Source organism: Podarcis liolepis, assembly GCF_965112155.1.
Source record: "Podarcis liolepis genome assembly, chromosome: 9".
Lineage (NCBI taxonomy): Eukaryota > Metazoa > Chordata > Lepidosauria > Squamata > Lacertidae > Podarcis > Podarcis liolepis.
Window position 1 is genome coordinate 43,984,139 of NC_139564.1, and position 16,850 is coordinate 44,000,988.

The following is a 16,850-nucleotide window of genomic DNA, read 5'->3' on the forward strand; positions in this document are numbered from 1 at the left end:
TCTTTTAAAAATGGAAAGTAGTCTAAAAATGATTTTAAATAAATAAATTAAGTGCATCCAGCCTTTTTCCTATGAGACTTCCCCCACCCCCAATAGTAAATACTTTGGGCAAAAGCAACAGACACAGAACAACATAGAAAAAAATAAGTCTATCTGTTCCTCTACATGTTTTTGGTTTTCTTTCCTCAGGCAGTGCACATGAATACAGCTCCTGCCCAGATGACGCTATTTTCCAAAGCTTAGCTCGAAGCTATTCATCCTTTAATCCCGCCATGTCTGATCCAAACAGGCCACCATGTCGCAAGAATGACGATGACAGCAGTTTCATAGATGGAACAACCAATGGTGGGGCTTGGTACAGCGTTCCAGGAGGTTTGTGTCAATGCATTATGATACTTCAGAGATTCGTTTATTGTAGAGAATAACAATTATAGTGTATACACAAACACCAACACATGTGAATGGACAGTGGGTCTCAGCAGCAAATCAACTGCTGGTTCCCTTCACTGTAGCTAAAACTTGCAACTTCTAAAATTGCCTTCACTTATGTAAGTTTAACTTGTATTACTGTTCCGTCAACACCTTTGCACATCTCTATAGAGATAAAAGTGTCTTCTGAAAGCTCATCTCTCAAATGTGATGAGAGAAGTGGCCCTCTAGGAATAAATGATTTGTGCTCACAACAATCAGTGACAGTCATACTGCTATTTCTTGTATCTACTACAAAAGTATCCTGATATGGTAGAGGCTAACCACCAAGTAATTTGGAAGGATAATCCCTGCCACACAAAAAGCTTAATATGTGACCAGAGAGAGGATGTAAGAGGCAGATATAGAATACAGTGGAGGAGAGGGGGAAAACAGCTATGCATATATACCGTAAAACTTGAAAGCTTCTTTGTTCAGTTGTACAGGATGACAAGGTACAAAGAAGGACAGGTTTCCTGTGCCTTGAAAATAGTTAAGCAGAACGACAAATTTCAAGAAGAGCAACTTTTCTCAGCACTGCTTGCACCTGTTGAATAAACTATTGAAGACATAGAAGTACCTGGTCACCTTGCATGTATAGATGAATATGAGTGAAACAGTCAATTTTCCCTAAGACACATAATAGCCAGACATTGGAGGGTTTTCCTTTGCTTTTAAGCACCCCTGAGCATTGCTAGTCTGTATTCCTAAAAGGGCTCCCAAAGTGCAGGATTAAGGGACTCTAATCTGATTCTCCTGCACAGAAATAGCACCAGCAAGAAGATTACCTTGTCCTGCAGCCAGACTGCATTTTCAGTGCTGATGGATATATTCCTGTACATTAGCTGCTTAAGTCCTATTGAAGTCAATAGGAGCAAAGCAACTTTACAGGCTGCAGGACTGTGGCCTTTGCTTTTAAGGTGTTGTCAGCCTAGTCTGCAACTCTTGCAGCTGTTACTCATTTTAATTAAATTATTATTGTTGGACACACAACGAACATTCGTGGCATAGGTTTTACTATAGCAAATGGAGGCTTTGTATAGCAAATACAAAGGGGAACAAGATGTCCTGCATGCAATGCTGTGACACATTATGAAATTAGCAGACTTTTGTAATGTAGGGCTGACTTAAAAATGTGGAGTTGTAGTCAACTAAGTCGCACTCAGAGTAGACTCAGTAAAAGTAATGACTCTAAATTAGCCATGTCCATCAGGGGGTCTACTCTAAGAAGGACTAGTCTAGAATACCACCCTCAATATCTAAGGCTATAATCCTAACCCTACTTACCTGGGAGTAAGCCCCACTGAAGCCCCACAATAAGCAGTGGTGTAGCGTGGGGGGTGCAGGGGGGGCCGGCCGCACCGGGCGCAACATCTGGGGGTTAGGGTTAGGGGGCGCAAATCCATGGGTTAGGGGGCACAAATTCACGGGTTAGGGGGCGCAAATTACTTGCCTTGCCCTGGGTGCTGACAACCCACGCTACGCCACTGACAATAAGTCTTAATTCTGAGTAGGCATGGTTAGGATTTCACTGTCATTTGCATTACACATTCATCTTAGCATTTATGCAAAATGTATTTACAGTGAATTGCATCACCATATTTTTCTTAAGCTTTATTTGTTTTTTAAATGGAGCACCGTTGATTGATTGATTGATTGATTGATTGATTGATTTTATTTACCCGGAGGTTTCAGGGCAGTTCACAGATAAGATCAACATAAAAACCACAATATATATAATCAAAATAAAAGCAACAACCCAGTAACAGTGTTTAACAGTTTTTATTGTGAGAATAACCTTCTGGTACACTCCCTAGAATTTGCTGGAGATATCAATCTTAAAGTGTCACAGAGTATTTAGTTGCCACATTTAAAATATTTGGTATATATGAAAAACAAAATGTAGCCAAAATCTGGAGACTTGAATGCACGGTTGTCAAGTTGGACATCACTGACAATCTTTTCAAGGAAGCCCCGCCCCCTAAACTCAGGCTTACTTTCGTTTGTCTCCTGTTCTCAACCCTGATGATAAGAGAGTACCTACATTCAGGTCTACACCTCACCATTCAGGTGATCAGTGCTGACTATGGTGAGCTCTATGTAGGGCATTCCAACTATGTTGGCATTAGAACATTCTGTATATTTAGTTCTTGATCCAGAAGGAGATGCATGTACAGAAGCCTGCTCCTATTCATTCATTCATTCATTCATTCACTCACTCACTCACTCACTCACTCACTCATCACCCCACTCCTTCCTTCCTTTTTCATTGGTGAGCATATGTCTTTGATTGGTTCATAATGTCTTAAACATGTGCAGCTGGTAATGTGTACTGTCGACACACACTTTAATATTGGCTCCAACATTTTAAAGTCTCCTCCACATCATTAGCACTGGTACATTGCCTTTGGTTTTTCTTTTTTGGTGAATTGCAGGATTAGGAAGAAACCCCTGTTTCAAATTATTTCTTGAAGCTTCATTGGCTGTGCCACTATCTGTCATTTGCATGTTTTATTGTACACATAATAACATGTTTCCTTGTTCATCTGGAATTAATTGAACTATACCTGGAAACTGTTTTTTTGGCTTCTGAAAATGGAACTTTTTGAGCCAAATGTATCCCAGTGGAATATACGCACCAGATGCAATATTAGGCTTCATATAATCATTACACAGAGCTGTGACTGCCAAGATATTCATTGCACGAAGTTAGCCATTTCGGCGCATTATGTATCTGACTTGAGTTCAAGAATCACATATTGAGTGAATTGTTAGCTGCCCAGGGAGTTTTATATACTAAAGGGCAGTGTGAATACTTCAAGCAAATAAGAAATAAACGTTAGCCCTGATTCTCCTATATTATACATCTGCTTATCTCTGGGTGGCCTTTAGCTAATTTACATTAATTTGAGAGGACAACATTTCTGAAAACTTTGATGCCATGGAGAAAACCATTCTTAAAATTGAAAAAACAACAACAACAACCCTGAAATATATGTGTGAGACTTTTAAAAACAGATTGTAGGGCTGGAGACCTGCTTTCGAGATTATACAGAGACATCTTTTAAGTCCTGTTTTCATTGCATAGAACTCAATGCTTGTCCAAATGTCAACCTGTCTGTATGCTTATAATGCAGGCATGCAGGACTTCAACTACCTCAGCAGCAATTGTTTTGAAATCACTGTGGAGCTTAGCTGTGAAAAATTCCCTCCAGAGGAAACACTGAAGAGTTACTGGGAGGACAACAAGAATTCACTTATCAATTATATTGAGCAGGTAAAAGAGAAGTAGGAAGGACAAGTCATGGCATAAGTGGGGCAGGAACCAACCCCAGATTAGTTATATCCAATTGTTCATCAATAGTTAAACCGTCTTCTGCTTAGTTGCACTCCATATGCTCAGACTGTGGATTTAATCACATATTGATTTATGTTCAAACCACTACAAAATATAATTATGAACCTAACCACATGAGGCTACCTTTTTACATGAAAGCTTAACCCCACAGTAGAATGGCAAGGAAAGATTACCATGTGATCATGGTTTTCTCTCAGAAACAATTGCATAAATTCTCCCCCTGCTTGGGGATTTGAGAATAGAATGTGTTCTTGCACTGAAATGTCAGTCCTGTTTACAAAAGATTTATTAAAAGTTGGTAACTTTTAGCTGAGAGCACTAGTTTTCTGAATCACCAGCACTGTATTACAGGTCACACAAAAGGCCCATTCAGGCTTTCTAATCCATCACACAACTGCAATAGCAAGAGAGGGAATGAGTGTACATGCTCTTCCATAAGTTAGAGACAGGTATCTGAATTGGGGAGTCTGCTATACTCATGTATCCTCCCCAGGCAGTGAGAGTCCTTGGGAGATCCAGACTCCAAATTGTATGGGAGCTTACACGAGTTCAAAAGTTTACCTACTTCAGTAGCTATTCCTCTGCCTTGTGGAGGGAAGTGGGGTGAAGCTAGAGCTTTGGCCTTGTTGCATGAGGAATCTGAATGCCTGACCAGGTCTAATGCATCAGATCCCTCAGAATATCTGCTATTATTTCTAAAAAGTGCCTAATGGTTGTTAATTGTACTGTTCCCGAGTATGGTCATCTCACTGTGGTGGGAAAAGTATACAGGGTGGCATCTGACCAAGTCAGAGTAGTCTCATTTAAATTAATTGCCTTAGGGTCTACTCTGCATACTACTTAGATGTGGTCTATAAAGACTAACAACACAGTAAGGTAAAAAGGTAGAGGACCCCTGGACGGTTAAGTCCAGTCAAAGGCAACTATGGGGTTGCAGTGCTCATCTCGCTTCAGGCCAAAGGAGCCAGCGTTTGTCCATAGACAGCTTTCCAGGACATGTAGCCAGCATGACTAAACCACTTCTGGCACAATGGAACACCATGATGGAAGCCAGAGTGCATGGAAACACCATTTACTTTTCCACCGCAGTGGTACCTATTTATCTACTTGCACTGGTGTGCTTTTGAACTGCTAGGTTGGCAGAAGCTGGGAAAGAGAAATGGGAGCTCACCCGGTCAGGGGGATTCGAACCGCCGACCTTCTGATCGGCAAGCCCAAGAGGCTCAGTGGTTTAGACCACAGCTCCACCCGCAACACAGTGCCATGCAAGTGCACTCAGAAACAAATCTTGTTGCCCTGTGAGGCTTACTCACCAAGAGTATCTGCATAGGAATTGCAATTTAAATGTCTTATTGTTCTTGCAACAGGATATGCTTACTCGCTGTAACTATGAGAAGTAATAGATTGTAAAACTGCAAGGGTGAACACTTCCCAGTATGGCCATCATAATCGCATATTACAGGATTTGATTAGAGATCAATCACAGCACTGTAATCAGCACCCAGAAACCTTCTGTTTCATAAATAGTTTCTCAAAGGAAAAAAAAATCCATATAGAAGAATTATTGGTTTGTTACGCTTTGTCATTTAATCCCAAACTAGAGGAAATTCTGCAACTGGTACTATGATGCACTCAGTGTAGTTTATGAGTAAAACTAGAGACGAATAAAAACACATTTAAAACTAGTTTTTCTAGGGAGGAAATGCCCAGTTTGCCAAATAAAATATTCCCAAGGACTGACGCATTCAGTCATGCGTATTTAATTCTTTGTAAAATGTATACAGAGGGCATTGCAGGCTTTCACCCTTCACTACAAGATAACTTTGTTAACTGTTAGGCACTTACTGTTTCACATAGAATCATCTGCAAAGATTCTGCAAACTAGAATGGCCTTATGTAGACAATATGTTTTTATTTTGTTTTGCTGCTGCAAAGTTACCTTCTGTGTTTCTGGAGTTTATGAACTTCCAGCTAGTAGAGAAGGTGTCCCAACATAAGACGTGTCATGCCTGGACTCAAAGTCCTGCACTCTTTTGCTTGGAAGCCCCTGGTTAAAAGCCCAGCCATTAATGCACCAAATGGCCTTAGTCAAGCCACTGGCTGCATTCAGATAACCATATCTCAGCTTAATTGAGTAAGCCAAAGTATGAATGACCCTTTTGCTCGCACATACAGCCACTTCACTCAAAGACGTCTCTATTTAACCATAGTTTCCTGATTTGTCCATACCATAAAACAAGGATTAACCACTTTGGAACAAGCCAGGGTATAAACCTGCAGTTTTGAAGGGGTGTCTCTGACTGAATGCACCATATTTAACATGAGGGCAATATTGGCCTACTTCACAGGGCTCAAAAGATTATTTAACAGATGTAACAGAGAGCACATAAGAAAATACAGACCATTGATAACAAAGAAATGTTTTTTTTCAGATCCATCGTGGGGTGAAAGGATTTGTTAGAGATCTTCAGGGCAATCCCATTGCTAATGCCACCATTTCTGTAGAGGGACTAAACCATGATATTACTTCAGGTAAGTTATGTCATATGTGATACATTTAAACAGGTGATGGCAGGGGCTTATATAATGGGTGCATGTCAAGAATAGAATCACATTCTCTCTCCCCACCACTCCCAATCCCATATATACTATTAGTCAAACTCAGAACAGCTCCCACGGCTCCTGCCTCTTTCAAGACGTTGAGGCATCTGAGCTCCAACTCCGGCGCCAACAGGATGTTCGCCAGAACCCCGCCTTTTGCTTCCCTGATTAACGCCTTTCCCTGACCCTCGTTAACCTATGAGCATGGGGAGGTTCTGGCTGACGTCCTACGTCTTCCTCTGACGAATCATTCCCTGCCCCCCTGTGTTATTGTTAGAGACTGTTTATCAGCGACTCGGCCTCTCTCCAGCCTCCTTTCGCTTACATAAGAATTTATCTCTTCTTCTCCTGCTAAGGAGGAAGGGGGTTGCTGGTGACTGGTTTCAAACTGCTGAGAAGGAAGCAAAACTACTTCTTCCTCCACTGACTCCCTGTTCCTCTCATCGTCGCGCTGGGGAGCCCTGTCCCTGACATGCAGTAAAGAAACCAAAGTAGACCATGCATATCTGAAGGTTGCCCCTGCTGGTTCTAGAATATTTCTGGAAGTGGTAACATACTGCTTTTTCCACAGCTAAGGATGGTGATTACTGGAGATTGCTCGTACCTGGAAACTATAAAGTGACTGGGTCTGCACCAGGTTATCTAGCAATAACTAAAAAAGTGGCTGTTCCCTTCAGTCCTGCCGTTAGGGTAAGTACCGCCTCCTTGGCGTAGCCTTGTATTGCATGCCAGTGACTTCATACTGGTTACATGTATATTGTGCAATAATATGATGCCCACAAGGTAACCTCATAGGCTCTCTGTGTAATATTCAGGGCCTTTTAACATTCCTGAGCACAGAAGGTGAACATTTGATGTGTTATTATTTATTCAATTTATATCCTGTCATTCTTCTTAAATTGGAGAAAGCATCTTTATGTTTCTTCAGAAGTAAGACCCACTGTGTTCGTGGAAGTTTGCTTCCAAGTTAACAGGCATAAGACTGCAGCCCGTACCATGAAAGCCATTTCATCGATTTCTGAGGTCCTAAATTTCAGGATATTACTTCAATTAAAAAGTCCAATGTTCATTAAAAAATCTTGTTTTTTATTTTATTATTTTTCTCATGCATAGGTTGATTTTGACCTGGAATCTCTGTCTGAAAGAAAAGAAGAAGAAAAGGAAGAGTTAATGGAATGGTGGAAGATGATGTCAGAAACTTTAAATTTCTAAGCAGAAGCTCTGAATTTACAGCTTTTAATCTATTACGTGTTGACTTAGTATACTGTACTGTGGAAAGTCCCTATATTTTAGATTTTGTGTAGCTCACAATATTTAACTTGAGTTTTTTGAGTATTTTTTTTAAAAAACCAGTAATCTGCTCTACATAAAAACAAATTGCTAGATACTTTCATGCCATTGTTTGCAATCCTACATATTCAACATAGGGGAAGAATATCTGAATGAATGTCTCATCTACCTAACTTGAATACAAATCCTGAATGTGTAGGGTAAGCACAATGATGATAATAATACTAAACACACTATAGTAATTAGCAGTCACTTGCAACTTCTGCTGCTGATATGCGGCAGTGCAGGTGAGCAGATGATGTTTTCTAATGTCTCATGAAATAATGGCACTGCAAATGTATGCAGTAAAAGCTTGGTGTTGTAAGTGATGCTTTACTACAATTAAAGTTTGTTTATGTCTCTGTGGAAGAGCCATGTAAAATAAGTATAATGACTTGGGTTTCATCTACTCACGTGGAAATAACTTTCATCATTCTTATTTAAAAGTGAAGAGGAATAGTACAACTTTTTCCCTTACTCTGTCCAATAATGTTCCCAAGTAACTTGGTAATCAGATTAAAATTTCTGGATGGATAAAGAATAACCCTATAGTGACTGCATGTTGTTTTCTCTGCTTGCAGTATATTCTGCTATCCCATTTGTCAGCAGTTGTTTGTGTATTAAGTAGACATGAGTTGCATGAAATGATGTCTATATAATTTGCAAAAAGAGCAAAATATTAACCCAAAAGCTGCCTGACCCACTGGACTGGAAATTCAGTACGTGGCATGTGCTCCTAAAAGCCCAACCCCAAACAAATTTACTCAAAAGCACCAAGTTTAGTGGGACATGCTTCTCATAAGCTGAAATGAATAGTTTGGATTCTAAGGGTGTGTCTACTCAAATGAGTTTGCAGATGATCAGTATTTTGCAGGTCAACGCTTGCAGTTCAGGGGAGCAATCCCTGTTTTGATCAGTGCTGGTCCACACAAAGAAGCCAGATTGAGATATAACACAAAACCAACAACTTGCCATAACAGACTGGTAGGTCAGTATCTGCAACAGCAAGCAGAGCAGCCATGATGGTTTCTGTGCTGCACTTCCCAGGATATCACTCCTGTTGCTGGTCAGCAGTGACATCTGAAGTGCTCTTAGTGAAACAGATGGCATTGTTAATGAGGAACATTGGGCTATACATTGGACCATACTTCAAATCCTTGAAAACCTCTATCTGGCTGAAGAGACAACAATGAGCTTGCAGAACTTCAATTAATATTTAAGAACTATACTGCAACAAAGAAACATGCTGTGTGGGATCAAGCAATCATTTTGTTTCCCTAACAATGTGCCTCTAGAACTCTATCAACATATCCCACTAGTTTGTATATAACTCACTATAAAACAACCCAAATATGAGAAACAATAAATGCAAATACATTTTAATCATGAAGATAAGCATATTGTGTCCAAACACAGCTGGAGAAATTATTCTGACATTTATTGCAAAAGATCTTGACACCTGGTGAGTGGTAATGAAGACGCTATGAATTTGAAACTCGTTAGTCATTGTACTTAACTCTACTAATTTCCCCATTTTGAAGCAAAGCCAGAAAATGCAGCCATGCTCCTGTCATGCAGCTGTATAGTAGACTCTGTGTCTAATGCTAGCGCAGATGTTACATCCTGCTAAACCTCAAAATGGGTTTCTAGTCTAACTTAGAACATGTGTATATAATATATTCTTTTCATGTTGAAGTAATGAAACATAACTATTTTATAAATTGTCTCTTTGGTTTTCCTTTGGTACTAACTGCACCAAAAGATTTTTAAATGGCAGACGTCTTTGCTATGAGAATCCATGGAGACAAAGAGGCAATAACTCAATGCTAAACAACTTTCTTTCCACGGAGTGGGTTCCAATTTCATTCCCTGTCGCCTCCTGTTATAGTATATCACCTAGCAAGGTGACCTCTTCCTGTGAACCTGGAGGGCCACTGTGAGTCATTGTCCCAGTTTGCTCAACTTCTTAAGCATGGTGACTTGGACAAAGGATAGTTTCACTTTCCACAAAATGTACCTTGTCATTATATACACACAACATCATGGTTTAAAGCAAACAACAGTTAAGCATGCCAGCTTCATAAACCCTGGTTTGAACTCTGTTGAAAGTTTCTTTTAGAAACACAAGAATAGCTTGCTGGATGAGGCCAGTGGTCCACCTATTCCAGCATCCTGTTCTCACAGTTGCCAACCAAATGCTTATGGGAAACCTGGAAGCAAGACCCATGTTCAACAACCATCTCCCCTCCTGTAGTTTCTAGCAGCCGGTATTCAGAAGCTTATTGCCTCCAGTAGTGAAGACAGTTTTAAACAATGACCTCTCATTTATACCTAATGCTGTTCCAGAATTCCTTGAAAGAAAAATTGAACTGAAAAGTTTTCTCCCAGCTGCATGGGAGGAGATGGGGTTAGGGAGTGCATAAAGTCAAAATTCAGTGGCTCATTCCTGCTTGTTTACATGGTACTGAACCATTGGTTGTGCATCATGTATGAATTTGGCCAGGGTGGACAGCACTGGTCTAGGTGTGCCACTAGCCTTTGAGCCCTTCCAGAAGGCCTTTTTATTATTGTGCATTCATGATGATTTGTGTTCAAGATGGCATAGGGCTGGTTATACACAACCCCACTTTCAATGCTCTTTGCGCCCGCAAATGTTTCAGGACAGATGTATTGCTTCGTTTCCTATCAGTGTGCAGCCCATAGCTTCCTGCTTAAATCTTGTGACTTTTCATAGCACAAGAGTTCAGGTGAGTGGTTGTTGTCCCACTTTTGCTTATTTATTTATAAAAGCATTTCTTTATTGCCATATGAGGGGGGGGGGGGGAATCAGGGCTGTGTACAATGGCAAAACATAAAACACCATCAAAACAATGCAAATGGTTGTGCTAAACTGGAGACTGCCCCTTCAGGATGGTAATAATGTCATATCATTGGGGAGGCACTGCAGAACAATCCATAATGCAGAATGATGTGTGAATGGTTCAGTATAAATCCTCCATTAATACACTATTATTGCATCAATGAAATGTTTCAGAATACACTGCAAAAAAAGAAAAAAGAAAAACTAGAACCCACACCAGTCTATAGGGAGTCCATTCTTTTGCTTCCGGTCCTTGCACTCTTTTCAACAAGGATGTCAAGGTGACAGGAGGAAGAGCTGAGCTGCTGCCATCATAAAGTGTGCTTGGGAGATGGTATCTCAAGAGTCCACAAGCAGCTGGGCTGATATGTGCAGGTCCCTGAAATATTTAGGGCATTTCTACATGGCGACCATGTCTAACAGGAACAAAAACCACAATGAGCATATATAACTGTACAAATATTGGATTGAATGAGGAATGATCCGCTGCAATCACTTGAAATTCTGGTTCAGTGCATTTCTTGCATGGTCTATTCAGGATAATGCCACCGTTCCTCCTAACCCTACCTGCTTTTGGAGTGAGAATGAAGACAGCTGAAACAATATTAGCCACATCAATGACTGGCACTGGTGCAGGCAGCATATGCAACCCTGCCCTGCCCTTCTCCTCTGATGCTTAGCATAGCCTGAGGCTTATAGTGAGTGAGCCACTATGTATTTCCTGAATGGCATCAGCTACAAACACAAGTTCCTTAATGAAAAACAAAGCTACGAAAAACAAAATAACATGCAGAATTGGAGTGAAGGCCTTTGATCAGGCTTATTTTTCATTTCTCTAGTGTAGGGATGGGGAACCTGTGATCCTCCACATATTGCTGGCCTATAACTCCCATGCTGGCCAGGCTGGTCGAGGCTGATGGCAGCTGGAGTCTCAACAACATCTAGAAGACCACAAGTTCCACACTTGAGAAACGCAGAAGCAATGGAAAATAAGCCTCTTCAAATGCTTGAACTCCAACTTTAGTGGCTAGAAACACAAGCAATGAAAAACAAGTCTCATCCAAGGCTAGCAGTAAAAAATAGAGCCTGTCATGTTGTCTTTTGCATGTGGACCAGCTATAATATACAGTAAAGCTTAGGCAATGAATATCCATAGGATAGTTTATAATACACTATCTTATTTTAGGACACCAGACATTTGCATAATGTTCTGATCAGTATTTATTTGTGCTTTTTGTTTTTAAAACCCACCAGATGTAGCTTGAAATACTTTTTTCTGAGCTAAGGGAAAATAGAAATGTGGAAGGCATCTTGAACTAGGTCACTAGCTGTTTCTTTACTAGTGAGGTGGGTACTGTTAAAAGGTGCCAATGCAAATCCAAATTCACAAGGAAAGTATTCATTGCTTCATATTATCTAAATTCCTGGAACTGCACACTGCCAAATAGCTAGGTCTAGACAGAGAAATCCACGTACACACTAAGACTGGCCAGTCTGGATATAAGCAGAATTTGATCTGACCAAGGAAGTACGTATGCAAGAAAATAAGGGCATTTAGACATCTGAAATGAATTGGCACCAGAAAGTTGTACCAATGCAATCGAGATAGGAAATGAAAAGACTGCGCTTTCAACAACACCATTTCCCCACTAGCAGATATACACTCATATTTGCTGTGTGGCAAGACTCTTCCTCATGGTGAGATAGATCCTTTGCCAGTGCAGCAAGCATCTGAAAATGGGGACTATGGGACAGGGCCAAGTGTACGAGCCTTTCTTTTTTGGCTGGGTGACAACTGGGGAGCAGAGAGAGGCAGAAAGACTTAGAATGTAACTCTGTGTACCTTTATTAGGGTTTAGAAAGCTGGGGCTTGGTTAATGCTTAGAAGTAAATGTGAGAGCGCTGGGCTGCACCCAGTTATGTTCTACTCAGAGTAGAGTGACTGAAATTAATGGATCCAAGTTAGTCATGTCTGTAAGTTTTAATGGGTCTGTTAGCATGACACAACTCACAGTTTGGCATTAATAACAACAGGTGGTTGAAATTAATGGACCTAACTTAGTCATGTTCATTAATTCCAGTCGGTCTACTATGAGTAAAGCCTAGTTGACTATCACCCAATAAGGTTATTGCTTACTAGCCAATCAGGCTGTTCACATACACAAGGCAATAATAACTGCAAAACAGGAACATACGGAATGCATTAAGTCATGTTAAAATGTGATTAAAAATTATATCATTACAAATAGTTGGCATGTATTAACATATATTATCATCCAAGATGGTAAGCATCTTCTCCTTTCCTAAAGCCAGTTTTACAAATTTCAGTGTCCTAGATGTCAGGTGGTGATCTGTTCTGGAAAATAGGAATAGAATTTTGCTTAAACAGAGAGTTATTACTAATCCTAACAATAAGGGGTTCAAAGCAACAGATCCAAATACAAAGTGCATTCTAATAAAAAGTGTATCAGAACCTCTACTTTGGGGCAGGACGTTTAGCCACCCCATACTGAGCAGTTGAATGTCCCATAACCTCCATCAACTGTAAAGAATTCAATTTGTATTTGTTCAAAAATAGGGATGGGTGAATATGTCAATTTTGGTTCTTCTCTGTTTCTCATTTTATTTATCCTAAGTTCGGTTCTCCTCATTTCCACACCAGTTTCCAATTTTCTTTTTTAAAGTCCCCATGAAACTTCAACCAGATCTCCGGATGCTTGCAAAAGACTCAGCTTCCTATCTTTTTCTTAACTTTTAAAAATGTCATCTGTTTCCTCCTTAGTATTCCTTTTCAGTGATGCATTTCCTCTTCCCTGGTACTTCTAGATTTTTGTTTAGAGGCTGGCTTTATTCTTAGTGATCACTAGGTGGAGACATATGTCTGCACACAAACGTATTGCAAACGAAACCTACTGTCATTTCTTCTTTTGATAAACTTGTTGAATATATTAAGGCAGATTTACTAAGAGTGTGCACTGGATACAATATCCATCTCGTATTTGTGTCTATAGCATTGGGAAGCAAACTGATCTGTTTTGGATCCACTCTGTGTCTTCCCCATTTCCCATTCCTAAAACAGATCTGCTAGATTGAATGCTCTGTCTCTTCCCTATTGACTATAATAGTGAATCTAAAAAAATGTATCTAACCTTTTTCCTTTGCACAGAAGTGTATGGAATTTGCAGGTGCCCCTAAGTCTGCCAAACTGCAGGAAGATCCACCCAGGAGTTTTCACACAGGGAACCTTTTAGGTCTCTCTCTGTGTGTGCTTTAAGAAAACTACATATAACTTTTAAATTTTATCTCAGAATTGGATGCAATTTGCAGGCATGTTTGCCCCTTCTGAATGGATGAAATCTGCCAGCTTTAAGAATGATAAGTGCTGTAGTTCCTCTTTACTCTTTGCAGGAAGAGCATTAGATCACTTAACTTTCCCCACTAGTGTTTCGCTGGCAATCAGTCTGAAACTGGTGAAATGAGAGAGGAACCCCATGGTAAATGGGTAATAATACGCTGTCAATGAGCAAATTAACTGGGAGCTAAGTTAAGGGACAAGCAAGTTTAGGTGTTGGGGAAAGTACCAGGCCTAGAGAGCAAACCTTTCTCTCTATTTATTCATAGTGGTCCACTGTCATGCTGTGATGAGATTCTGAGCCACTAGAGGGAATAAGAGGCATGTGGACCGAGCCAAGAACTGGAAGCTGGTCCTTGCAGAAATCAACTCCAGAGCCTCAATAGGTCACCCTGGGAGGAAGAGGAGGGCAGGAGAGGACAGGAAGGTGTCACCATGACATGCTGGTGGGGCTCGCCTCTCTTTCTCACTGGCACCGAGGGAGACAGGTGAGGGGAGAAAGAAAGACATCAAAATCAGGATGGGGGAGAGAGGAGATATTTTTTCCTTTTGATGGGAAGCTGGTTGTGGGGAGATGCTTGTCTGGAGTGGCTGGGTGCAGAAGATATTGTGACCCTTTTGTAGGTTTGGAAGCTGAGGAATAAAGAACACACTGTGGTCCTGTGGAAGGAAACAGAGGCATTGGGAGGGAATATGCTGTGGTCCTGGAGAAGGAAACAGAAGAGGGAAACTGATACAGGGAGATGGGGGTTGGTGACTGGAGTAAGCCGGGGGGGTGGGGGTGGGAACAGGGCATGAAATTTCAAACCAGCAAACTGGGAGGAAAAAAGAAATGGAAGTGTGTAATAAGCAGCAAATAAGCAAACATGTGCAGCAGGAGAAGATGGGTGGGAACGGCTGGAAGAGAAGTCTGCACAAACCTAATGAAAAATAAATTGAATATAAGAATAATCAAAGCAGATATTGTTTGTTGGAAAACCGAAAAAGATTAGAATAATAATTTTAAAAATCATACAAAAAAGCCCTAGAACTGAACTGAGGGAGATGGAAAGTGGAACGGCCCTATAATGATCTCTACTAAAAACCTGCAAACTTCTCTATTCAAATCAGTGTAGCTGGAGTGCCCTGGAAAATAATCTACTGTGATCAAAGCCTAGATCTGTCCATCAAAATGAATGATCCACCCCCCTCCACCTGCTAACCTCTCAAGCTCAGGGCATTTCCCTACTCAGATTGGTTTTACCTTTGCAAATGAAATGAAGTGGTTGGTTTGTTTTAAATGCTGAAATGCAGCTTTTGGGGGGCACTTGAGTCCACAGAGCAGCTCAGGATTTTGAGAATCTCTGATCCAACTCAGAATGCTTTATTGACGGTGCAATTCAGCTTTAATATGTGTAAACCTCACCTGAACCATCCTTATTTGTCTCATAATTCGGGCTGCAAACAGAGTTGATGCACATGTCTAATATCTTAGAGTGCTCAGGACCACACAAACCAAAGCTGACCTTGAAACTGTAATGGCACATGTTTATTTATTACACCCGAAAGGTCAGTGTTGTCCTCTCACCACCGGCTACCCATGGCTCACTCTAGGACAATCTGTTAAGATGGAGAGCACCTATCAGATGCAATCAATTCAAAACTATTTACAAATTTACTTAATATTTGGCAGTATTATTTACAGTGTATATGCATGGAATGTTTCTGGGGGCAGGGTATATGAGGGTTGTTTGTTATATGTATTTTTAGAAACTGAAAAAGAAAGTTAAGAAGTGTGTGTGTGGGGGGGGAGTAATTCACCACAGTCATCAGTGAAATAACACATTTCTTTGCAGGGGTTAATTTAATCCAGTTCATTTACATTTATGAATATTCAGGACTGCTTGTGTAACTATCTTGGGAAATATTTACATCCCATTCAGCAAGGGCAGAGGACAGGGCAGTCTCAGACTTCCTGTGCCCTCTCTAAATGTTCACTCGTCACCAATGTTCTCTTCTAGTTACCATTTTTCTTCTGAACATTCATACTCTGCATCCCTCAGAACAGAATGCAGCCTGCTTACCATCACGGCCAGATACAAGTGCTTTGAAATGTTAGGCCAATCAATCATCCTGAGAGGCTTTTTATCCCAGCTATTCATTTATGGCATTGCATTCACATCTGCAAAAGGATGGGCCACGAACGTAGCACGTTGCGAGAAGAACAGGTGGGTGTGCTAGCAATGAAAGACAATTCAGACTTCATTATTTGGTTAGCAGGCAAGCACAAGACACTTCTCAGATAATATTTAGGTGTAGAGGTAATGAAAATTAATGGGACTAGAAATAGGTCACATCCTTCAGCCGATGCATTCACTCACATCATGCTTAACTGTCACCGGTTCATTCGCAGGGCCTTTTATTTTGGGGAAGAGACGTGGATGTCTTGCCTTGAAGTTATTGGCATTGCTGTCTTCTAAATTCAGGGCTTGCTAATGTGGGAGCTTCTGGGGGCCTGTGTTCCCACCAGTACTTTCTGTGGCGACTGCGAAAGGTCTAATTAAATCCCCCCTAGAAGTTCACACTGCACGAGAGACTGTTTGCTATTCCTGTTACTGTTTGCAATGGGTTGGCCTCCTCCACATGCCGTCACAGCGGCCATTTTGTGAATGGCACCCACGGCACCTTTTCCAATTTCCAAATGTGCTCCCTGCTCCCCCAAAATCTGGCATCTGCCTTGCCTTAAGCATCTGGTTGGCCCCTGTGAGAACAGGATGCTGAACTAGAGGGACCTTTGTTAAAATCCAGCAGGGCTCTTCTTATGTTCTTCACCCCGTAAACTCAGACGCCCGCTTGGCAAATGCCACGTTGGGGGCAGAGAATTCTATGGAGAAACTGCAGCC

At 40.9% G+C, this 16,850-nt stretch overlaps 2 protein-coding genes across 15 annotated transcripts in view; both read left to right on the top strand.

Annotated features, from left to right (window-relative positions):
• The window catches only part of CPE (carboxypeptidase E), a 73,767-nt gene extending 65,467 nt beyond the window's left edge, over positions 1-8,300 (top strand). Inside the window, exons 5-9 of the mRNA XM_083520307.1 lie at positions 190-372; positions 3,606-3,745; positions 6,259-6,358; positions 6,999-7,117; positions 7,541-8,300. Coding sequence (XP_083376433.1) covers positions 190-372; positions 3,606-3,745; positions 6,259-6,358; positions 6,999-7,117; positions 7,541-7,639 — 641 coding nt within the window. The 3' untranslated portion in view covers positions 7,640-8,300. The remainder of the gene's footprint in view (positions 1-189; positions 373-3,605; positions 3,746-6,258; positions 6,359-6,998; positions 7,118-7,540) is intronic.
• Positions 8,301-15,607: 7,307 nt separating this feature from the next.
• The window catches only part of LOC310714743 (uncharacterized protein), a 108,642-nt gene continuing 107,399 nt past the window's right edge, over positions 15,608-16,850 (top strand). For 4 of the 14 annotated variants that reach the window (XR_014529999.1, XR_014530002.1, XR_014530003.1 and 1 more), the window contains exon 1: positions 16,161-16,175. Coding sequence is in view for 9 of the 14 variants with exons in the window: in XM_083520356.1 (XP_083376482.1) it covers positions 15,955-16,175 (221 nt within the window). In the remaining 5 variants the exon portion in view is untranslated. Of the gene's footprint in view, positions 16,176-16,850 lie in introns of all 14 variants that reach the window. The other 10 variants (XM_083520359.1, XM_083520360.1, XM_083520354.1 and 7 more) reach the window with 8 other exon arrangements.